At 37.3% G+C, this 24,720-nt stretch overlaps 1 protein-coding gene across 5 annotated transcripts in view; it reads left to right on the top strand.

The window, feature by feature from the left end:
• The first annotated feature begins 18,258 nt into the window (after nucleotides 1-18,258).
• The window catches only part of USP9X (ubiquitin specific peptidase 9 X-linked), a 77,720-nt gene continuing 71,258 nt past the window's right edge, over nucleotides 18,259-24,720 (top strand). For 3 of the 5 annotated variants that reach the window (XM_035901768.1, XM_035901763.1, XM_035901751.1), the window contains exons 1-4: nucleotides 18,259-18,429; nucleotides 21,681-21,796; nucleotides 22,020-22,273; nucleotides 24,209-24,354. In XM_035901768.1, the coding sequence (XP_035757661.1) occupies nucleotides 22,178-22,273; nucleotides 24,209-24,354 (242 nt within the window). In that variant the 5' untranslated portion in view covers nucleotides 18,259-18,429; nucleotides 21,681-21,796; nucleotides 22,020-22,177. Of the gene's footprint in view, nucleotides 18,430-21,680; nucleotides 21,797-22,019; nucleotides 22,274-24,208; nucleotides 24,355-24,507; nucleotides 24,555-24,720 lie in introns of those variants that run through there. The other 2 variants (XM_009646346.2, XM_035901772.1) reach the window with 2 other exon arrangements.

Below are 24,720 nucleotides of genomic sequence, written 5' to 3'. Positions count from 1 at the left end.
CGTCCCCCCCCGGTGCCGCCGGGCGAGGAGGGCGCGGTGGCTCCCCGCAGCGCTGCACCCGGCTTTGCCTCCCCTGGTTCTCGCTTCCCTTCGCACCGAACGCCATTACTGAGGTGGAGTGATTGGAGCCGTGTAGGCCCGGGCGACGCCTGGAAATAAGGCCCTGCCGAGGCGCTTTTCCTACAGTCTCAATGAAAACCACCAGCTCGTTCACGCCCGCTGTAAACATTATTAACACGTAGGCCCCTCCTCTAGTCTCAGCTTCCAGCAGCCCTATTTCGATGCACAAAAAACGTTTGTGGCTTTTTGCATCTTCTTCCTCTAGTCCACCGCGCCGCTTCTCCTCGAAGTTATGTCTTGGGGCTTGTTGGTTGGGATTTATTTTAGGCAACAGAACCCTCGTCCCTTGTCCAAGGTGTGCAGCAGGGGTAGTCGCGTGCAGTTTGGACACAGTTATTCTCTGTTATTGTCCTCATGAAAACGGAGGATTTCTTGGATGGGTTGTTGGGGGGTGTTTTGTGTGTTGGTAATCACTCTGTTAACGTGTGTTGTCCCATTTTGTGCGGCATTGTTTGTATACAGAGAACAGCCTTTAAAAATTATTTATTTTGTTTGTAAGTGATTTTGTCCCTCATAGAAAGCATCCAAAAATGTTGAGGTGGTTTTTAAGATGCCATATTTCATTTTCAGGTTGCTCCCTTAGCAGTCCAGTTAAGTATTTTGAAGATGTACAATAACACACAGCGCACAACCATAGAGGGGGAAAAAAATTCTTTCAGAAAATAATTGTTCTCATTAAATGTTCAAAGGGCTCCCAGGCTCGCTGTAGACTTATTGTGTTTGTCTCAGCTGTCTTCATGTTGTCTGTACAACTTGATTTATACTCCCAGTTCTGCAGTTGTATTAATATAACTGGATGTTTGTATCTGCCCAAAGACCCTCCGAAGTCACAGGCCCCAAGCTAGCACAAGTCCCACTTTTGCTGACCTAGTTCCAGAACTGGGGCCTGTATTTTTAAAAAGTTGTTGAATTTAGATATTAATATGCAGTGTTAAGTATACTAGTGGCAACACTTGTTATGACAGACGGACTATGTAACCTGTGTTTTTCAGCAGGCTTCTCAAATGCCTGACAAACGGATATTAAAATTGTTATGTTTAGGAAGGGGCTATTGATGGGTATTTGGAGGATTGACCTTTATTGATTATGGAACTGAAACGGTGTCTCTAGTAAGACAGATTTAGGGGTGACTGAAATCTGTAAGCAGCTAACTTTATTCTTGATATTTTAAAGCTTTACTTTGAGAAATAGGCAGAACTCCGTACCATAAGCATTCCTGATCAAGTAATATGTTTATTTCTGCAAAACCTAAGTCATACATGAGGGTGTTGAGGGTTTTTTGTTTGCTTGGGCTTTTTTGTTTTGTTTTCTTCAAATAATGCTTTTGATTCTTTGAGTTGAAGTAATGTTTATTTTTTGAACCAACGAAGTACTGTAGCTAATATAAAGAGTTTTGGGGAAGCATGTAAAATACATGTATTGATTATTCTGTTGCAATACCCTGGACAACGGTGATGCTTGATTATAGCTTTGAATGAAAAGCATAAAGCTGCAGGGGAAGAAACTCAAGTATCAGCATGGTTGGGGGGGACACAGAGGGGAATCCAACTAAGATGTAAGATTGTATCACAGTAACTTTTTCCCCTTTCTCCAATATCTTCTGTATTTTTATTTTGTGTGGGTTTTCTTAATGGTATTTCTTTTGGGTAGCCTCTGTCTTAGTCTTTCCAGACTGCTGCTTCATGTCTTGCAGAATTTGCCCTTGTGGTGATACTTCTGCCCGTTGAATTGACAGAAAGACTACATCTGGAGGTGGTAATCAATAAGGATAGTGGTAGCAAAACTGTTTACTCTTTCGGTATCTGTGGAACACTGGCACCCTTACATAAACAATCTATTTCCCACATTGTGGTGCATTTGTACTTGGAAATAGACAAGTGCAACTACTCTGTTCTAAATGCACTCTTTTAGGTTTATGCATTTTATTAATATTCTGGAATTCTTACAGGTGAGACTCAGGATAAACAAAAATAGTGGATTAGTGTCTATTCAATGAAATTAAATGAAGGTAGCTGTAGTACCTTTGTTCTAAGATATCTTACATTTGAAATTGAAATTAGTTTAGGACTTTCCCATATGATAAAAATTGATAGGAATTCAGTTATTTATTAGTTTGAACAAATTATTTCTAAATGGCTATAAAGTTATGTTTCTGCCAGGTGTGTATATTAAGCTCCATGGGAAATACTTCTGTCCTTCCTGCTGCGATTTAGAAATCAGTTCAGAACTTATTTCAGGTATTTGGCAAGCACTTTTGTGTTAGGCAGTACTCTGAGTCTATATTTTTTTTTTTTCCTGAAATACTGTTTTATATATCCTAAGGGATCTAAAAACTGTAGGTATATTTTGAAGACATCCTGAGCAGGATAACCTTGTGAAGTAAATGAATCAATGGTGTCCTTTACTGTTTTTCACTTAAAGCATGATTGATTTATTTTTTTAAAAACAAGCCAAACCCTCCAAAACCCCCAAAACTATTACACTTACTTTAGTTCTTTTTTTTTGTAATCACACTCATTGTTTAATTGAATCAGTAGCCTTGCTTATCCAGGACTTGCAGAGACCAGTGCAAAGTGGTTGTCTAAAGAAGTAAGAAATCAAGATTTGTCCAGAAATGAAGATTGACAGTGAGGGAAAGAAAAGTCTCTTACTTTTCTAATATAACATGAGAATGAACATTGTTGTCAAAATATACTGGCATCTCAGTAAATGAGTCATGCATCTTCTGGTGTTTAATTTTTCTGCTGTCTTAGCAATGAAGTTCCTCAGTGTTTTTGAGTAAGTTTCAACAGAACAAGTCCATGAATTTGGAAGTTAAATAAGAAAGGTGCATCTGCTTAGTTTAATTTTTGGGTGAACAGGTTGGTGAAAGACCAAAATTTTTATAAACTAAAAGCTTAAACTACAGTTTAAATGATATCTATTTCTAATTTAGAAATAAAACGTTAATTGTTTGGTGATTGCTGACATTTCCTTTTAATGCATTTTCCTTTAGCTGAATCCCTTAACTGTGAGGATTTCCTTTTTTTTTTTTTTTTTTTTTTTTAATTGTGACATAAATTCTCTGGAGCTTGAAGGTGAAAACTCCAGTGATTTGTTCGCCTGGAGTTTTGGGCTCCAGTTTTGCACAGCCCTTCATATGCCTTGACCTGTCTTTCAGGTAGTGCTTTATTAATCATAGTGGGACCTTAAAATCCCATGTCTTTTCCTGGCTGCTTATAATTGTGTGTGTGTGTGTATACACACATGCACACCTGCGCGCACATGCAACAGGATTTTTTTTTTAAGATGATGTACTAACTTTTTCCCCCCTGGGTGAGATAGTAATGTTAGATTTCTTAAGTGCTTTATAGCTCTCTTGCTGTGTCAGAGTTTCTTCATGGTAATTCTGGTAATAGACAAGAAGGTAACTTCTAAATTGCCTGAAAATTTTTAATGATCTTATTCTTGTAGGAGTTTAGCCAGATTGCTGTGGTTGACAGTTTGTAATGTGTCTGGTGAAGATGGAACTTGAAGCAAGAATTCCCCTTATGGCATTTGCGAAGCCATTAATTCCTTTCTCTTTCCTTCCATGTTTTAGGATTGGGAAAAGAGGGTTTTTTCATAAAATAAAAAGCTTTGAAGTGAAATGAAAAGCTTAATTTTCATCAGTGGCAATGGATGCAGCAAGGTTAGCATAGTGGTGGTGAAACCTTGCTGTAAGCTAATGTGTCTTCAGCCATAGAAAAAAAAAACCCACATGGTCGGTATCAGCCTCTGGTTAGCAGGTGTATGACTGAAATTTTTCACTTATTTGCACCATCCTAAGATTTTTGACCAGATGAAGGAGGGTTTGGTAATGTATCTTTGTAATGAATTTTCCTTTTTCTTTGTGTTGCTTTCCCGATAATGGGATGGATATTTAGAACCAGTAGAAACTCTGGATGTGGTGCCCAGAGGCAGCTGAGTGAGGATGGTGAATGACCACCATGTTCAGTTCTGTTGTTGGCAAGTAGTAGCCAAAATGACAGCTTGATTTGGAGATTCGAATGCACTGTGCTGATTGATCCTTAGTTGGTATTTCATAAGACCATCTCTTTCTAAAATTTAAATTGTACTCAGTATTTGATCTGCTGTTTGTTTATATGCTTTGTATTTACTTAAGCGCGAGTATCACAGAGGAAGATTGAGATGTTGTAGAAGTTGTATACGTTAGCTAGACCAGCAGCGAGTAACTAACAGTTGAGAGCAGAGAATCAAAATCTCTCCTGTGAGAGCTGCCTCACGCTTTTAAGTACATGTTTACACTATACTACACCTAAAATACAGTTTGAGCAGTTTTCAGTGTTGATGAGCCACTGTGGTTGTTCATGGGTCTGAAAATACGATAAATAGCAGTAGTTCACACTTACAATGAAGACTAGCCCTTTAGTTCTACTTTCGATTATTCTAATAGCAAAATATTTCTTTAAATGTGAGTTTATCGTTGTACGTCATTTAAGTACTAAATGACATTTGTCCACTAGAATTCTTTATTCCATATCTCTCTAACATAGTCAGCTTCTCTAGTGTATTTGATGAATTTAAGTTCTTCTCTCAGAACTTCTGTGCCAGAAATGGAGGGGGGAAGGGGGCAGGGGGAAGAGGCCTTAACAGCCATGTTGACGTTTAAACAGTTCAGCTGCAATGGGTTTTCCATCTATAGGATTTATGAAGATGTTATTTTTGGGGTACATTTCTGTAGACTGGTACAGTACATAGAAAAAACTTTGCTTCTTTCATAAGCTCTGGGAATGTTTGTTCTCTCTTAAGATACTTTCTCATGATTTTGAAGATATTTTCTCTTAATAAGAAATGAGGATTTTTTTGTTTAAATTTTTGTAGTTTGCTCCTACTTTCCTGCTTGGTCTGGTGTTGTTAGTCTTCTTTAAAGAAACGCTGTGGTAGGATTTTATTGAGCTGATAAAATTAGTGTCTGTGCATTTACCTTTTTCTTTTCCTTCCTGAGTATCTTCTGTTTAATTCGTTCTGTGTTTTCATGTGCCATTTTTCCTTGAAAATGTTACGTATGAATTCAGAGTGCCCAATGGTTACATACTTCTGGGTAGCTAATCCTTCTGTGTAAATGATGTTTTGTTTCAACAAAATTGGTGAGGTTAGATGTATACTTTGGAGAGACTTTCTTGCTGGGAAGAAAGTGCCTTATTTGGAGACAACAACTTGTCAAAGTTGGGTTTTTGCTTTGCTTTGCTGAATTTGTAAATATGAGGTTGATGTTTCAGGTACCTTATTTTTGCTCAAATGCTTCATAAATACAAGTGAAAAGTTTGATTTCTCCCCCAACCCCAAGGTAAAATTGAATTTGGATAGTATTACTTTTTTCTAAGCTATAGTATATATTATTTCATCAGGACTTGGGGTTTGTAGTGTTTCAGAGCGGATTCCTCATTGGAACTAAAAGCTTGGTTTTTAAAATGCTTCCATTATTCATTTTTCAGTTGAATTATCAGATGGCTCAGTGAAGTTACTTAAAAATTGTGTGTGGTGAAAAACAAATGATGCAAAGAGTCTTTGAAAAAATGCACAAGTCATGATCTATTTAAGCATTTTACCATTTAAGGGGGATATTTTCACTTGAGCCACAGGTAATTTAAGAAGATTCCTCTAAGTTTACATAAAAGTGGAAAATGGGGAAATAGGAGAACGAAACTTGTCATTAAACCAGTGGGGTTTTTTCCCCCACTTAATTATGAATTCTTCCTCCTATTGGATCCTTCACTCATTCAGTCTGGAAGATGGATTGAATTGGATTGTCATTCAGTATTTTATCTTTGGAATTCATTCTGTAAATGCATGTGTTACATGAGTCTAAATTCCATACTGAGTAGAATTATTACTCTATTAATAAACTTGATAGGTGCTTTTCATTCTCAGCCTGTATGTTTCCCAAACATTAACATATTATTTCTCACATCACTCTTAAAACGCTTGCATTGTCTTTTATTGATGAAGAATTGAGGCACAGAGGCTGTAAACTTCGAAAACACCTCCTGTCATAATTTTTTAATGGATTTTTGTTAGATGTTCAGGTGTTACAGACACAGCTTGTGTTGGCCATAAGTTGCTGTTGTGTCCCTTGCTCTTCCTCAGTTTTGCCTGTGTACCCAGAAAAATGAGAGAAGGATGAAGAGGTTAATCTGGAAAATCTATGATTTCTCCCGGAATGTATATGAATAAGACACAGACAGAACTAACTTTTCAGGGTTTCTATATAGCTGCCTTCTAACCCAGAGATTTCCCTCTGACTTCTGCAGTTCTGTTTCTTTTCTTGTAAAAAACATCATTTCACTTCTGCAACAAATAAGGTATGGACAGTTTCTCTTCCTGGGGCCTCAGAAGATTACTGTTTACCCAGGGGACTTAGTTTGATGGAAACAAACTTCAGTTTGATGGAAATGAAACTACAGCGGAAACCAGATTACTCTGAAAATCCCAAATTATGTAGGAGAAAAATGACAAATAGAGCATTTGACAAATTTGGAGAGCATGTTCTGTCTGTCTCTCTCACACAGACAGAAAATCTTGTTATGTGAAAATTTCTTTTGCTAAAAAGTAGTAACATGTTGACTGTCACAGTGGATACAGCTGTTGTACTCAGTTACTTGTACTCTGTCATCTCTAATTCCAGGTTTTTTGACCTCAATTTCCAGGTAATATTTGAATCGTGCAGTCTTGTTTACAGTTTCATAACTCTGGCCTTTTTTTTTTTTGTCAGCAGAAGTAAAATTTTTGCCAGCTTCTGTGTTTTGCATCATCTGCATTACCTGCTGTAGCTTTGTCACTGATTTATGTACTTGTGGTCAGATCATTCAAAGTGTTACTGCTAAATTAATTTTCCTGACTCACTGTGATTTGTTAAGTATTCCACTGGCTTTATCATAATTTCCAAGCCAAAGACAGCTTTTTTGCCTTCACCTTCTGAGACTTCTCGCACTTAGCCTTATTTGCTCTGGCTACTTAATATTTCTTTCATGACTGAACTTGTGCTGTTCATGAACTGACATTCCTGGCATTTATCATACACTAAACAGCTTTCTCTGTGTGCATTTTCCTGTGATATCCTGATATCCATTACCCTTGAGAAAAATTTTGGTCTCTGTGACACTTCCGTGTTGTCAAGGCTTATCTCTGCTCTAATGTGTGTGAACCTTGGTTGCTCTTATAGGTAGGTATTAGCTGTAATTATCCATATTCTGTGTCCTTCTTTTTTCCTACTCTTTCAGGGTGTGTTTCATGATATATTAGCACTGATGCTAAAAGAGTTGGTTCTGTCCATGGTTATGTATTCTTCCTGTTTCTCGTGCCATTGTTAGTGTTCATATGGCATGTGATGCAGCTGAAAACTAAAATGATTTTCATTCCTTTCCCCCAGTTACCTTTCAGCCAGATTGGTTTCTTGATCTGGCTGACTATGTGGTGACGCAAGGGCTAATACTAGTGGCGAGAAGGTGGTTAGGATGAAAGCAAGTAAGGTCGCCCTCCTGCTCTTGTGACAGTGCAGACTCACCTTGTTTCAAACAGACTGTGAAGCTGTATCTTCAGCTAAGGCTTGTCCACATGCAGAAATACAATGAAAACTTCTGTTCTAAAATTTATCAGGATACAGTGCTCTTACTGGGGAATAAGTTTGCTGTTTCTCACTGAGATTCCAATAATGGCAGCAGAAGAGATGCGCATACAGACCGTGGTGGCAAAGCTACCATATGAGAGTTCTGTCGCTGTCACTTTGTGCTAGTTTAAGCACTGTCCCAAAGAAGAACAGTTATGACATTCCTCTTGTCTCTTTTGGCCTGTTGGCGAATTCAGCTGAAAACTGATATAATAGTCTATTTTATGTACCAAAGGGAGGTGCCCTTTAGCAAGGGGGTTTATGGGATTTAGCAGTTAACCATTTTCAGTGCAGGGAGGTTAGTAGTAACGTGTGTTTTGGATTGTTGTTTTTCGTGTGGTGGGTTGGGGTTTTTTTTGAGAGCTTAAACAGGGTTTTTAAACCCATCCTCAGTCCTTAGGATGTGGTAGTAGTTGATCATTATCTCCTGCATTTCCTAATAAAGAAGGTTATGACATGCCTTTTGATAGGTTTTATAGCTACAGGAATATTAAGTTTCTGGGATAGTGGAGTCACTTTTTGGTTCTGTGGGGGAGTGGGTGTAGTGGAAATAATTCTCCTGTTTCCAACCCTGTTTTCTTCTTAAAATACTTTTTAGGGGCTTCCTTACTTGTTCCTATCCAGCTTCCTCTGCTATTTACCTTTTTGCATTTATATCAAACTACAGTCTTCGTTGTGTTGGCAGAAGAAGCATTAAGACAGAAGATAAAACTGCTGTTCCCGCTGCCACTTCTTATTTCCTTGCAGAGAGGCCAGGATTTTTAAGGGGAGTTGTTAACACAAGTTCTCTGGAGCAGATGGATTGTTTTCATTGGTTTCTTGAGCATTCAGTCTGCTTAGGCAGATGGCTTGTAAGAGTTTAGTTGGAGTGGAGCATGTTTAAGGCAGACAGTCTTAAAAGAAATTAGCTATCAGCTTATAGCACCTCCAGTGAGCTTGTGCAAGCTTGATTTTTTTCTGAGCAAGTACTTTCTGGCTGAAATGGTTGTAAGGCAACAGGAAATCACAAAATGTTTACTTGCAGGTAGCTAGCAAGCACTGTACAAAAATCTCCAGGCTGAGTTAGGCAGTTGGTACATTGAAGACTAGTTGGAAGTTTGGCTAAGTTTGTTAAGCAGTTGTGAAGAAGCTTATTGAAATATGAATTTTAATGCTGATATCACTTTCTTCTTTATTTGAGACATTTTAAATTAGGATTGATGATGATGATGTTGGTAGTGTTTGAGTTCCTGTGCTTAGTTTGTATTTTCTGATTGAACATTACATGAAAAGCAGAGTTTAAAAAAAAAAAAAAGAGTGAAATTAAAGCTAGTACATTAATGGGAATACTTAGATTATTTGAATTTAAAGGATTTCAAAATATCTAGGTATTTCACAAGGTTAATTTTCTCATGATTCAAGAAAGTAAAATGCTTCCAACTTAATATCTGGTTTAGATGCCGTACGATCCTTTAATTATTTGCTGTTAACCAAGCAGTAAGTTGTGTTAATTTTATACTTTGAGGGAAAATTTCTATAATGTGTTGATAGTGTCACAGGATATTAGGAGTATAGACTAAAATAATTATCATTTGTTAATTAAATAATAGTTTTCTTTAGTGTAGTATTTAACATAGTTTAGAGAAGCCCTTAAATTCCCCATAGAAAACATGAAGGGAGTCAGAAGGGGTTACCCTGATTTTTGCAGGCTAACTTTAAACTTCACTTTTCTGACAGAAGCTTTATAGCATAATTGTGGTAGTGGCATTGGGTACTGCACACTATGGTGATACGTCAGGTGCTCTGTATAAGCATGATTTAACAAAGAATAGCGCACAAGTAAAATGTAGAAATAACATTGTAATAGTATCCATAATTCATTGACTGAATGGCTTTAGACAACATTTCAAATATTTATAGTGCTGAGTTTTGCAAAGCCTTAAGTGCGGTATACTATAAATAATTTGATGTTTTAACTCCACAAGTGGAATGAACCTGGAAGATGCCATTATGCTTCCCTTCAAATACTTGAGAAAGAATGGAGGTAGCAAAAGCCATTCAGCACCTACCAGTGGCCTGGTAGAATGTACAAACCTCGTCAGAAATAACAGAAGCCACGATGTATTAATGTATCTCTGGGGAAAGCCAAGACTAGGGATGCTGCTGAATGTGTGAAATGATGATTTGGACATTTGTATGGTTCGGCAGGATCTTCCAGAGGTGGAACGTTGAAGTGTTAACTTCCTTTTTCACTTTGTTCCTTAGGAAGAATTGAAGTTGTGAGTAGTATTAAATTGCTCTAGTAGAGCAAAGGGAGTGTTTTGATTTAAACTTTTTTCATAAGTTTTTAGATTTTTGTCTACAGTTAATGTTATCTATAATCCTTAGACAGTTGGACTAGATGATCATTGCAGGTCCCTTCCAGCTGAAAAATAATTCTATTCTTAAATATTCTGTTCATTGGGGGAGGCAGCAGATACTTCATAGTTTTAGCTTCATCAATCCCGCCTACAAAATGTTGCTAAAAACGTGAGATTTCTTTGTGAGCCCTGCAGCAAAAGAACAACACAACTTCCACAAAGTTTCAGAGGTTAGCAGAGCTAGAGGATAAAAGCTCTTAACAATTATTAAGGGTTTGAGCCCAGCTCACAAAAAGAAGTAAGATATTTTGTGGATGCTTTTTGGAATTTGCAAAGCTCATGTTCTTCTCTAGTTAACCTTAGGACCTGATTTAGAGAGAAATTACAGAATCTAATGCAACCTAAAATAACAGTAAAAACTTCCCACATAAGTTGCAGAACTAAAGCTCTGGATATGTATCAATGGTCCCACTGCTACCCTTACAATATCAGATACAACCCCAAAGCTTTTACAAAGTTAAAAGTCCAAGAATTTGATGATGAAAGCAGAAAGGAATATTCATTCCTAAAGATGGAATTGAAGGTGCTTCTGGAGAGGTTAAGAAACTGGAATTTGCCGTTTGGAGGAAAAATCTGTGTAGATGCATCAGCATTTGTTTGTTTTTGTCAATGTGAATATTGTAGACTTACGGCAAATTTGAACATAATGGGGAAAAAAACCCCTCAACATTCTTTGCTGTGAAATGATGTAATGTCCAAACACAAAATAAGTAGGCTTAAGCTACTGCAAAGTGTAGTATTGATGACATTTGTCTCACAAAGGTGAAACAAAAGTGAGACTGGCAGCTTATTACAAACAGAATTTTTTGCCTTTTTTTAATTTGCTTTTGTACTTCAAAAATGGGTACTGGTCAACACAAAACGAAATGTAATAGGCCATTTTCTTTTGCTAGTGGGGTTGCATAAAAGGTTACGTGTTAACAAAATCAGATTTGATTTGTTTGTTTTAACATTACCTTATAGAAACTAGTATACTGCTTGGGTTGTATGAATTGACTTTCTTGCTGAGTTCTTGCTTTCAAGGAAACTAGACTTTGGTAAAAATGGTGTTTACTGCTCTTTCTCCGGCATGATTGGACTCCTTTTAAGAGCCTTTTGCTGAAGTGGTTTTTTTGACTTTGTTTTTTTGATGCTGAAGACTTCCCAGTATTCTTTCCTGTGCATAGCTGGTAATAATTTTTTTATGCCCTACTATTACTGATTTTTTTTCAAGCCTATCAAGCATAGACCTTCCTCCCCATTTAATTTTGTGTTTTGTCTATATTTTATATCTGCTGTCCGCTTTAATTTCCAACGCAAATCCATAACAATGTCAGAGTACTTAGTTCCTCATATGTTGGAAGATACAATTCCTAACGTCTTTCAGTGGGAGAACTGCAACGGATGGAAATACAACTTCATTGTTACCTGGTGTTCTGGGAATGCATTCAGCATCTTCCCTTCTCGCTTGCTATGAAGAATAGTGTTACTGAATATATTACTCTCTATCATTTACACTTTAACAGTTATGTTTAAAGATGGTTTCTGTATATGGACATTATTTTTAATTGAAAGTGTGGCTATATATAGCTGGTAGTGGTATCAGCTGGTCATCTTAGCTCTGCGTACTATTTCAAACAGCCAAGAAATGTTTTCTCACATGGCTAACCAAAGATTTGCAAAACACACATTTTGGATGTATTGGTTCTGTTCTTGAAGTCTACACCTTAAAAGCTCTTACTGTGAAATAATATCTTACTATCTTTATAACTTTGGGCTGCAGAACTGAAAAGGAAATATCACTGCTTTTTCTGAATTTTGTTTATGTGCTTGATTGGCAATTACTGCTTTTTTTTGAAAAGAAAGTTACAAATGCAATTCATATAGTATTTGCCTGCTGGCTTCTCAGTTCTTTTTCTCCTTTGTTAGGCCCAAAAGTTGAAGAGACTAGAAATAGCAGTCTTGAAAGGACATCTTTATTCCCTTACTGCAAGGGAGTAAGATAAATAGCAGTTGGAAACCCCAGAACAACTTGGCTGCCTTGGAAGTGGATGGTCTCTGGTGTTCTGTCCGGTGGCCAGTCTTGTAATGGGTTCAGCTATTTGATTCAGCATGTTGCCCTCCAATCTTGCCAGAGCAGCTAATCGGTATGGAAGGTATCTTTGTTGCTACTTTTTTTTTTTTTTTTTAATAGATGTAAAAGGCTGTAATGCACAAGTTTCTATCAGTTCTGTGACCAAAATCATATGCTTTGGTTAAAAAGACAACAGTCCTGAGATTTATTCTTGCTACAAACATGCAATTGTGGTGTTCACATGAAGTTGCTTTTCTAGCGTAACCATGCTTGTAGTCATGTTTCCCAACATGTATGAAGTTTTCTGTATGTCCTTTTTCCTAGGTGAATAACCTGACATTTGGCTATGTTAGTGCACATTTTATTGTGCCAGGCTTATCAGATGATCCAGATTACTCTGTGACATGTTCTCATTGTTTATCACCCCATTAGTTTGTGTGCCTTATGCAAAATCTATTAGTAATTTTGTAGTTTTGTCTATGTTACTGGCAATGTTGAATAGTATGGGATTGAGAATTGATATGTAAAGGGTTTGGCTGGGAATGTTGTCTCTGTTTGCTAAAATTGTGTTAATAATTCCGGTTTCAATCAGTGAAGTTTATTTTTTTAAACCTGTTTTGTTTACTGTGAATTTAATCAGACATGCATATAAAGACAGGCATGTAAAGATGCAGTACAGAAATTCAGGTAGTCCCTACATCTTTCGCATATATGATAAACTGTTAAATTGATCATAGACTGTAGGAAGTTGCATTAGCAGTGGCTATGAGATTCACTGCACGGGTTATGCCCAGAGATGGTAGTTTGATTTCTTCTCTCCATTCCCCCTACTCCTCCCCCCCATCCTTTCTGTGCTATTTTGGACTATATCCTGTTTTCAAGATCTAGTAGAAGCTATGCCTGTAGATTGCTCTGGATTCTTAATCATACTGTGAAATTCTTGAATGCAGCTTATCTGGGTTTTCTGATTTTAAAATATTTGGTACAAGTTGTTTTAATATATTACATTATAAATATTGGAAACAGGTTTTTTGTTATGACATTGATGCATATTCTGTGTTTAGATTCAGAGCAGAAATACTACTTAATATCATGGCAGAAGAGGCTGAGATGTTTAACATTTATTTAATGATTTATATGGTGTTTGCTGGGTTGTTTTGAATGTATTGATTATGAATGATAATAATATGTGTGTACTAGGAAATATGTATTAGCTATAAAATAAGGATAATCAATTAGAATAAATTTGGAGACTATGCATTAAATGAATTACAGGAAGGAAAAAAAATTGTTTTGGGATACATCATTCTGGTTTGTTAGTATATTGCAATATGCTTACCCAAAACTAAATTTTTTTTAATTGCAAGAAAAATGAGGTGGTGTTTTCTACCTACATTAGTATACAAGCGTATACATTCTCCCGAAACAGCTTTAAAGATTCATTCCACTAGGAAACTGAACCTGTTGCTATCACTGTCCAGTTTGTTTTCTGAACCACTGCTAGGTATTGTTATAACTAATAAAAAAGAAAACTTTTAATGTCAGTACAGAAGTAAAGTTCATGTCTGTTTGCTTTTATGAAGAATATTAATTAGCAAGAATGGTAGGCTGTATTGTGCGCATCCTCACGCAGAGAAGACATGGAGATGAGTACTACTGCATAAACTTAAGTGTCTGGTCTGTTGTCTCTTTCAGACTTTGTAATACATCCCATTCTGTACATTCCCAAAGCTCTTCATTCACCTTTTGTAGTGTGCCTCAGCAACTAGTAGGAAGCCATCGATACCTCAGTGCCCAGAGATTTTAAGATTTTCTCTATTCCCTAGTGTGTTGCTGTAAAAATTCATGTCTTGCTGAGAATAGCCTTCGTTACTTAAGTGAAATTAAGTCTATATTTTTTGTTACCCATAATATTGAGAATGCATTTTGATTTTCTCCCATTGACTTTTGAGTATCCAATAATAATGCTCTTTGTAGCAAAAAGGCAGAGCAGTCAAGTTGAATATGAAGTAACATTAAAAGTTAATTATCCCTTTTAAAAATGAAGTAATATTAAATCTTTTTTAAGAAGTCTAATAGTGTAACACCTTGCAATTATTAGCATTTGGATTAATGTTTTAAGGAACAAATAGGGTTCTTCAGTTGTTCTAGATGCTGAGCTTTGCTATATGGTTTGGAGAGGTGTGACTATTACATCCATTTTAGAATTGGATGAACAGCTTGAAGTACTTGATATGGCCGTGACCATGCTACAGATTATAATCAGAAATAAGGAACCAAGAACATTTAATCCATCTTTAGTGCAAACTTCAGATATACTATTTTCTTGAAGTAGGTATGAGTAGACATGATATAATTGCGCCACAGATGATAGAGTATCAATTGCAAATGTATGTATTTCTTTTAATCTAGAACATTATTTAAATGTAAACATTAAGCCATTATTTGTCCTTGCTTATGCTGTTCTACTGCTGCCTGTAAAGGACTGAGGTTGCAGTTGGGCTGGCAATATCAACTCAATCCTAATTGGCTGCGTTGCCAAGAACACATTTTTTGGGTTGCAGAAGGGCAGCCTTCTGCATAAATAAGCTGGTAGTATAGTTTCTTAATCACTTGGAAGTGTTAAAACAATAATTTAGATAATAGAATGCAGGACTTGTACGTTTTATGTCTCTCCTCCTTCTGTCATTGGGATATATTGAATATCATTGAGGATATGGTTTCATACTGGTTGAACCAGTGTATCTCCCACTGAAAGCTCCTGAGGGTGAAGGAATGGTTGTACTGGGTGAGAGGCCCTGTCTTGCTCAGTGCTCTGTCCTTGACAGTGGCCTGAAACGTACGCCTACAGAAAAGTATGGCAGCAAGGCCACAGCTCACTCAAGGGAACATGATTAATTTGTCTTAACGTTTGCTGGTTTTGTAGGTAGGGCATTGACTGCTCCCTTGGTGCTGTATCTGACATTCTTCTCTATTTATTGTCACATGAGCAAAATAGTCCTCCTGAACAGGAACCGAAACTGACTTTTCTGTTTAGTAGCCAGAACAGAGTGTATGATCTGAAGACCTGACCTCTTGTTACACTACCCAGGAAAAAGCATTATGTACCCTAAGTAACCAGTGGTACACTGTTGAACCATTAAACGCAAGAATTATTGGCAAGTGAATGACTTTTAGAGAAAGACACTTGTAGCTGCTGTCCAGTTCTTTTAGGGCCTGACCTTCATCAATTATTGCCTTGAGGTAAGACAGTCCTTTGAGTGGTATAAGGGATTTCCTTGGCTTTTTGAAGGCTTTCAGGAAGTAATTCTACATGGAAACAAGAAGTTAATATGCTTTGAGTATGTCAGTTTTGTTGCCTTGACCTGCAGGGCCAATTACTGGGTTCTCAGCCTTAGCTTGAAAACAGTTTGCTTTGGTTAGAATTTCTTGGGCTCCAAGCTTGGCATTTCAATGAGAATTTTATATTGAGACTGAAAAACTTTTGATGGAAGGAGGTCAGCTTTAGCCAGAGAAGCCTGAGACTTGACTTCTAATCACCTGAAAAGGGAATCTGAGAACCATGAGCTTAGGCTACCTGTTACACCTGAAACAGTTAAATGTAGTCAGATTCTGCTCTTCATCAGTATGTCTTAAGTCTGGTTACACGAGAAACCAATACCATTGTCCAGTTTTCTGTTTGGAAATTTTTTTTTTCCAAAAGATGAAATAATCCACATAGTTTTGTTGAAAGAGACCTCCATGGAAAAAAAAAAATATTGCTCTTTGTATCATTAAGCCTTCTATGTCTAGTTGTTTGGTTTTGGTTTTTTTTTTTTTTTTTTTTTTTTTTTAATAGTGATGGGAAAAATACTGAATTCTCTATCCCTGTTCTTGAATTATGCCACATATGAGTATTTTAGTTCTAACATAGCGTGTAACGGCATTTTCATTTCTTTGAGGTTGTTGAACTTTGTTTTCCCCAAATCTCATTCACGTTAAGGCTTCGATCTTTGAATGTCCTCAGAACTTTATATTTTCGGTTAGACCTCTGCATAAGTTCCCCAGTGCTCTAAAATACAAGTGGAATACAATAGGATCAGGCTGTCACATATGGATAATATTCATATTTGTTGCTCAGAGAGGAGGAAACATCATTGCTTAAAACTCGTATTTTCTGCACCATTCCTCTACAGTGTCTTCAACATAGAATGCTGTGTGGTTGGTACTTGAAGGTCTGAATGCATTTAGATGACTCCTTTGAGACCGTATTTATGGGGTTGAGAGTTGTGGTCCCTCTCCTTTGCCCTTGACCTGACAATAAATGGTGATGCTTTCTTTTGGAAGCTCACTTTCTGTGATTTTACTGCTCGCTTAAATTCATGTGAATGGGAGGTGTAGGAGGGTCTTGTATGAAGTGAAGTCGCATACCATTAAGTAGATGTAGTTTAGCTACACTTAGTCTCAACACTAAGCTTTGAACTTAATAAAAAAAAAATCCTGAAAGAACTGAAGTATGTTTCAAGACATCCGTCTCTATTTTGTCATATGATATTAAGGGCAAATAGAATTGTATGTTTGCATGGCTGTTCCCAACGTTCCAGAAAATTATGCTGCCAAGTGTCTTGATTTCAGATGTATGATGTGGGAAGATCAATGAAAAAGGTTACTTGAAGTAACCTATTTTTTAATGAGAATAGTTTTAGTTCATAACAATTACAGTTACTCAAAATCTGTCTTTTACTGTCTCACAAAATTTATTGCTTTGAAATAATGTGTTGGAGCCTGATGCAGTTGATTAAGTCCCATGTACACTCACTGCTTAAATTAATCATTTTTGTCATATAAACTATTTGAAATAACCTTTTCTCTGATGGCTGCTTATCGGGTACTGTTTAGAGATTGAAAGTTAAGACACTTCTTCCTCTACTGAATGGTAGCTTAATGACAAGTTTTTCATTAATTGCTGAGTACATTTCAGTTTTAGTGCATGTCAGTGTTAATGAGCAAATTGCTGGGACCACCAGTTTTCTATTCTGATTATATAAATAATTTCCTCATTCCTGAAAGACACAAGGCACAGAGAAGAAAGAAAATGATAAATGTGTGGGGGTGTGTATAGATTGTAAGTACTGAATTAGGTCAGTGTTACAGTTTTGGGGGAGGTGTTTCTAGATGAGAAGGCGTTTTGATTGAAATAAAGAAATAAGGTAGAAGGTTAGATTCCTAAGTCTAGAATTTTTAGACTAGAATCACGTCATAACCCTTGTGATGAGTCAGTATTTATTAGGATTTTAAGAAGGCAGTCCCCAGAATCCTATATGAAACAAATCCGTGATCCCTTTCAACCTAAAATTTGTATTGCTGCAGTTAAGCTTTTTTGCAGTACAGCACTTAAGATGAAAAAGCACATCTTCTGTGAGATCTTGTTAAGATAGGAACGTCATTCTATAAATAATGCTGGAGAAAAAATAATTTTTTTTTCATAGCATAGTTGTATGATTTTTAGAAAGCTGTGTGGTTACGTGTTGAGTAGATGTATATCCTGGCATACATTGCTATCACACTGCAAAGTAGATTTTGTGGCATGTATTCTCACTTGTATATAACCAGAAAACTTTATTTAAAGGAAAAATAGGTCTTTGTCCCTAGATAGGGCTTAGGTAATGCACATGAATAATAAATTGTATTGTATTTTGAGGTCTGCTACCGTCATCTGTCACCTTGCATTTGCTTTTTTCTGAGACTATATTATAAGTAGCTGATTTAGGGAAAAGGCTGTGGGTATTGGGGTATTTCAGTTACTTTTGAGATTACTTTGAGAAACTCGCATGAAAGCTGTTCTAGAAGTCAGCTGTGTTAGCAAATGATGTATGTTCCTTGATCATTATATGCTGAAATGCCATCCTTTGTATTCGCTGTTACATGTTATCCTGTAACAGAGTAATATGTACATGTTTGCTTCTTATCTAGCACTTATCCAGGAACCTGTCTGATGGGTTTTTTTCCTGGCTTTTGAAAAGGTGCTTGATTTCTTTTCTTCCCCAAACAAATTTAACCTATTCTGCCGCACAGGCGCGAGGTTGCTGGCAGTGGAAGCTGAGGTGAGGCTCAGATGTGCAGCTGCACTGAATCCTTGAGCCTGGAAGCAGAGGCCTCTCCTGGAGGGCAGTGTCGTGCTTGGTGTCCTCTGCGCAGTCTGCTGGTGCTCTGCTGGAATGCTACTTGCGGTCGGTGGTGTCTTCTAAATGGGGAGCATGTGGAGTCCAAAAAGCTATAGTTGTCTTTTCCTGGTGTTACTAAAATCACAAGGAGTCAGATGAAGCAAAAGTTTGATGTAGAATTTAGTGGTGAATCAGGGTGATGTAAGGAGATGGCAAAAACATGGCAAATTGGAATTTGCTCAGTTGGCAATGAAGCGAATGTCAGTGGGATTCATTTGACTCAGTCTTCGTAGCCTCATACGGTGCTCGATTAACAATGGACTAGTCAGTTTGTCATTTAATAGGCATCTGTCTCCATCTTTGGCACTGTATCAAAACATCAATTCAAAGCTTTGGGTAAAGGTGATAATTTTTTTTAGCCTGGCTTAGTGTGCTGAATCCAAAATCAAATAAAATAGAAATGAGACATATATAAAAATGAATATAGAATCTCCATTAGAATTGAGCTGGATACAGGCAGTGTGAATTGTTTCTGTTGGACTCTCTGTATATTCAAAACCAGATGTCACCGCATCAGTTTACATTTGTTTATAAGTAGCCAAATTAATTATAAGTAGGTGTAAAGGCTATTCTTGAGTTGAGCCAAACTGCCTTGGTGAGTTTTAACTCTAAAAAATTGAAATTGAATAGTCTGAATTAAAGAAGTAATTTGAAATTTCATGTCTAATCAGTTCTAGAGAGATTAAAGCAGTAGTGTGTCCTCTGTGGGCATGCAATTTGGTATTTTGTCTACGACATAAACGGTTAAATCAGTGGCTTAAAACAGGACTGGTAAATTACTCCCTTCTAATACTGTTTAAAATGCATAAATTGGATGATGATTTGTGTTTACAAAAACATGTTTGTATACCCTGTAATTAAAAGGAAAATACCTGAACAAGGATACGCTTGCAGTTTAGAATATGCAGATACCTCAAGAAGCAATTGACCATTTGTTAGAGTTGGGGTGTTTTTAGTTAGCTGCAGCATAACTTGAAGTTAATTTTGTATCTCTGCGGACATCACACAAATGGCGGGGGGGAGAAGTGCTGAACTCACTTAAGAGGTTGGCCTTGTCTTATGCGACATGGCCAAGCCAAGTGAACTGCTGCAGAGGCCCTGAGATACGCTTTTCTGGGAATGTAATTTAAGTGATAAGTGTAGGGTATTGTGATTAGAGTCTCAAGCAGACAGTCACTAAGTAAGAGGAAGAAAAAGATACGTTAGTCCTTTATATAAATGTTCTCTATTTACTATTGTCTACAAAATTATGTGTATTTTTGTTACACAGATTTTGTTTTACTCTCTGAATTTACAAGATTTTGAATAAGTTGGTTATTTCAGTAGTAGTTTTCTTGCATCTCCTAGTTAAATTGTTACTTGTAAGCAGAAAGGAATTTACGAGGATGCTTTGCCCAGACTTTTCAGCTAAGCTCAGAGACAAAATCTGAGGGTAAATCCACACTAGTGTAAGTCAGGCTAAGAAGAGAGCTGCAGTTTTGTCGTGGCTCCCTGGCTGGCATTAGGATGAGTACTTCGGCCTTGTAGTACGCTAGTTCAGGTAATTAAAAATACTGAAAAGTAATCACAGTCTCTGTAAGTTAGGGGGTGGTGGTTGTTTCCTTCTGTGCTCTGAACTGACTCACTTTGTGATAGTTCAGCCAAAAGCATTAGAATAAGAAAGAGACAAGACTGAATTAGCTTGTATTTGATGTAAGTTACTGTGGAACCACAGCTGCCAGTGGTGGTCACTTCTTTCGGCAGTTCATGCCAACCTAGACCAGGATTGCTGCTGAAAGGAGGTGTTTAACCCTTTTCCTGCTTCTTTGCTACCTCACTTCTTGTGCCAGCAGAAGTTTTTGTGTGAATCAGACCTGTTAAGGAAGAATGGTGGTGATTAAGGAAGGTTTATTGTGGTGGTGGTTGGCTTAGGGCTGTTGAAAAGTACAGTGTAAGTTGGCAGATGTTTGATTTCATTGGTTTATGCAAGTACCTAGAAGCCTTAATCAGGTAGTGCAGGGGAACTGACTGCATTGAACTGCAGTAGACTGCAGTGTGTATGTATATATATGCGTGTGTGTGTATATATCTGGCAAGAAACTTAGTCTTGCTAATACTTTCTACTTAGTGATTTTTCTAAACATCAATAGAAAACAATTAAATACTTAGGGCATTAAAAAAAGGCCACCAATTAAAATAAGTTCATTTTTAAAATTGCATTTTAAAAAATACTTCCTTCCTAAAGAAAATTTGAGTTGGTAATGCCTTTGTTCTGGACTTAGCAGGCTACTAAGCCCTATGAATATGAATTCTGAAGGATGGGGATAGATTATAATTGACTGTATTCAAAGAATACAGTTGTTTTTGTTTTTTTTTTTTCAAAAGTTAACATTATTTTAGTGACAGTATTCGAAATCTCTAAACTTGGCGCTGTTAATATTGGAGACTGGGCAGGGGAGGAATAGTATATTCGGTCAAAAATTTTATTGTATATGTAATGGCTTGCAGATTTGTACAATTTAGGAAAGGTTTTTAAAGTGTCTTGGAGAAAGATAACAGCATTGAAAACTAATTTGAGATGAGATGTGATAATAAAACACTAATAAATATGCATAGTGTTACAGAAGAAATTTCACCCTAACTTGTTAACTTCAAGCTTTTGCCAATTGAATGAGGAAGGTAGCACTGCGAAATGAATCTTGCTGAAAGCTCATACAATTCTTTCTACCATCCTACTTGGCTTTTGAACTTCCTGAATACTGCTGGTCATTTATGTGGTGCTTGGAAGTCTAAGGTGCTCTGGAAAAATTATGTTTTGTCTTCCGTAGTTATACAGTGCCCTGTGGTATAGAGTATAATTGTTGTTATAACTTAGAGCAACTTTTTATTTCTGTATTTAACACAATGAAGTTGAAATACATAGTATTATTGAACTGTTGATACGTTATGATTACCAGATGGACTAATAAGTCTGATGTCAGAATTTTCTTCATATAATCCACTGAAGTACTTGGTGGGGATATGGTGGGCTTTGTAGTGGACTTGAAACAGCAGTGGACCGAGGCTTTGATAGGCACATGCTGGAAAAAGGGCATACAGGTCAAATGCCCTGGGTAAATATTGATGTGCTAATAAAGAAGTTTACCTGCAGGGTCCCTGTTAGTCTTAGCTGAGGGAGAATCAATCTCTAACTTCCTCTCAGACATCTGCAGTTAGATGGTGTCAGGAGACCAGTATTGGAAAAGATGGCAAATTTGTCTGTTTATGCTCTTAACCAGGTCCTCGATCAGCACCTTGAATTAAAATCGAAAATCTACTGTAGCAATTCAAGCACAACAGAGTCAGAGTAAACAGCTGCATTTTGGATGTGTGTCAGTTTCTCAGTGGTAGAGAGGTAATTATCAGTGTAATTTTTACTTAGAACAATAAAATAATTAAATATTTCAAATGTTACCTTCTTCTGATGTCAGTTGTACTCAGTGAAAAGAAATACTAAGTCAAAAATAAAATATTCTTTACAGCAGTGTATTTGGTTTTGTACTGTTCTTTTCCAAGTACAGATTACTTCTATATGCATGTGTCAATAAAGCATATTGTCTTCTTTTTTTTTTTCCTAGGTTATGCAATGGTCTCTGCAAGATGGCGTGTTCTTGAGTTGGAGCTTTTTAAGGCAAGCATATGCTGGTACTTCAACTTTACTAAGTGGACTATAATTTCTTCTCTCACAACAACTACATAAGCAGACAAAATTGCAAAGATCTGCCCTGTGTCGAGTATGACAGCCACGACTCGTGGCTCTCCGGTAGGAGGGAATGATAGCCAGGGCCAGGCTCCTGACGGACAGTCCCAGCCTCCCCTCCAGCAGAATCAGGTATGATATTAACAATCAAGTTGTCTAAAAATAAAAATAAAGGGGTTAGTTCTTTAGAAATAGTGCTTCTGAGTTATTTTGAGTTTGTATATTCCTAGAGATTCTAGTTAAGTTAGATATTTTTGTGTGTGCGTCTGGAAGTACAAAAAGATTTTGAGGGATGAAGGCGGTGCTATTAGCAAAGTAGATACAGTTAGGGAGCACTGCATTGCAAAAGATGCTCCCTTTTCAGGCAGTGGCATGGTTCTTTGAAGCATATGTGTTTTGGATAAGAAGCCTTCTTGGAGTAGTATCAGAAGTTTCCTCGGAACCACACTGTAAACTTACCTGTCACAGATTGGTAAGACTACCCTCTGTGAATTCAGTTTATACTCAGTTCTGCAAAAGCACTCCTTGGATAAAACGGCTTACAAGCAGGTATCGTCTCTTAAGACCAGCTTCATCCAGGTCTCCACTCATTGTACTAGACTTCCTGAACGACTTACACTCCTGTTGAACAGGTTATCCTGCTTTCAAAGGATAAGAAAAAACTTTCAAGTACTACATCATAATGCAATGATTCTTTTTTGTTAGGGAAAAAATAACAGAAAAGATGCTTTTAAACAGTGCAGCCAAACCCATTTAAAAGAAAAAGCACACTTTGTAATTTAATTCACTATGAAGATGATATTTGTTTAATACCATAAGGTTTAATGGTTGTTACTTCCTGAGACTGAATTGTTCTTTGGAACATGTGTGGTGGGCTGACCCTGGCTGCCAGGTAAGCCCCCACTCCATCACTCACTCCCTCTGCCTCAGCAGGATGGGGGAGAGAATCAGAAGGGGAAAGTGAGAAATTGTATGGGTTGAGATAAAGGCAGTTTAATAAGTGAAAGGGTAGGGGAGGAAAAAAGTGATGCAAATGCAGTGACTCAACACCAGCTGATGGATGCCCAGCTAGTCCCCAGGCAACAGCTACCTTGGAAGAGCAACTCTCCCCCTGCTCCCCCCCCCGCCAGCCCCGTTGTTTTATTACCGAGCATGACACTATGGTATAGAGTATCTCTTTGGTCAGTTCAGGTCAGCTGTCCCAGCTGTGTCGCCTCCCAGCCTCTTGCCCATCCCCAGCCTACTTACTGCTCGGAGGCAAGGTGACAAACACAAGGCCTTGAATCTGTGCAAGCCCTATTCAGCAACAGCTGAAACACTGGTGTGTTATCAATACTGTTTTGGTCACAAATCCAAAACCAAGCACCATACAGGGAGCTGTGAAGAAAATTAACTCCATGCCAACCAGACGCAGTACAACGCGTGAAAAATGTTCTTGAGGTTTTGGTCCTCCCTTGTCCTTTTAAATCTTGCTGTTCTGATTTGAATCTTTATTATTGTCAATTCTTACTATTTCTATAAACAAGTAAGTATGCATTTACAAAATGCATTGTATTTTGCACGGGCCATCAAAATGGGCTTAACTAATCATGTTCTTGGAGGTTGGTTAGTAGCCAGCTGTGGTAGCGTGTTACTCATTTTTAGTAATTTTTTTTAAAACATGTTTTTCTTGATTGTTTTCTTCTGTGTTTTTGCTGAAGTTTCCCTTTCTCTCTAAAATAGTAGTTTTTTCTGCAGGAGAGTTGTAAAAACTGGAGCATCCCTATAGTCCTTATTTTCACCTTCTAGATAGGTGGTCTGCTGAAAGTAGTAGTCTGTGACAAAAAACCCACACTTTCCTCACTGGGAAAGTAGCTTAAGTTTTAAACTGTCAAGAGAGAAGGCATATAGTGCATTTTATGCTCTAGTTTTTGTTAATAAATCTGAAATCAAATGATTTTATTATATTTTATGATGACAGGTACTTACTTCAAGTGATTCTTTGAAACACCATGTGAAGGAAAAATGCCAAAATAACTGGCACGTAAGTGCAGGCAGTATTTAAAGTATTTTCCATACCAATTTTAGACTTCTTCACCTGATTCTTCCAATGAGAACTCCCCAGCGACCCCGCCTGATGAGCAGGGCCAAGGAGATGCTCCACCCCAGCTTGAAGATGAGGAGCCTGCATTTCCACACACAGACCTGGCAAAGTTGGATGACATGATCAACAGGTATTTTTACACTTTTTTCAGAGGGTATAGATTATTTGTGCAACTACCTTGATAGTGGAATCGGGATTCTTGCATCTTTGTTTCACTGGATTTCTTGAAATATTTTTTTTATTGGGATAGAGTTGTAAAGAGAAAGATGCTCAAATCGAGCCTGCATTTCCACACACAGACCTGGCAAAGTTGGATGACATGATCAACAGGTATTTTTACACTTTTTTCAGAGGGTATAGATTATTTGTGCAACTACCTTGATAGTGGAATCGGGATTCTTGCATCTTTGTTTCACTGGATTTCTTGAAATATTTTTTTTATTGGGATAGAGTTGTAAAGAGAAAGATGCTCAAATCAGAGGTGTTTGGTTTTTTG

The sequence above is a fragment of the Egretta garzetta genome, unplaced genomic scaffold (genome assembly GCF_000687185.1).
Source record: "Egretta garzetta isolate BGI_Z169 unplaced genomic scaffold, ASM68718v1 scaffold70, whole genome shotgun sequence".
Taxonomy (NCBI): domain Eukaryota; kingdom Metazoa; phylum Chordata; class Aves; order Pelecaniformes; family Ardeidae; genus Egretta; species Egretta garzetta.
The sequence above is the reverse complement of the archived record's forward strand: the minus strand, read 5'-3'. Positions and strand labels throughout refer to the sequence as shown.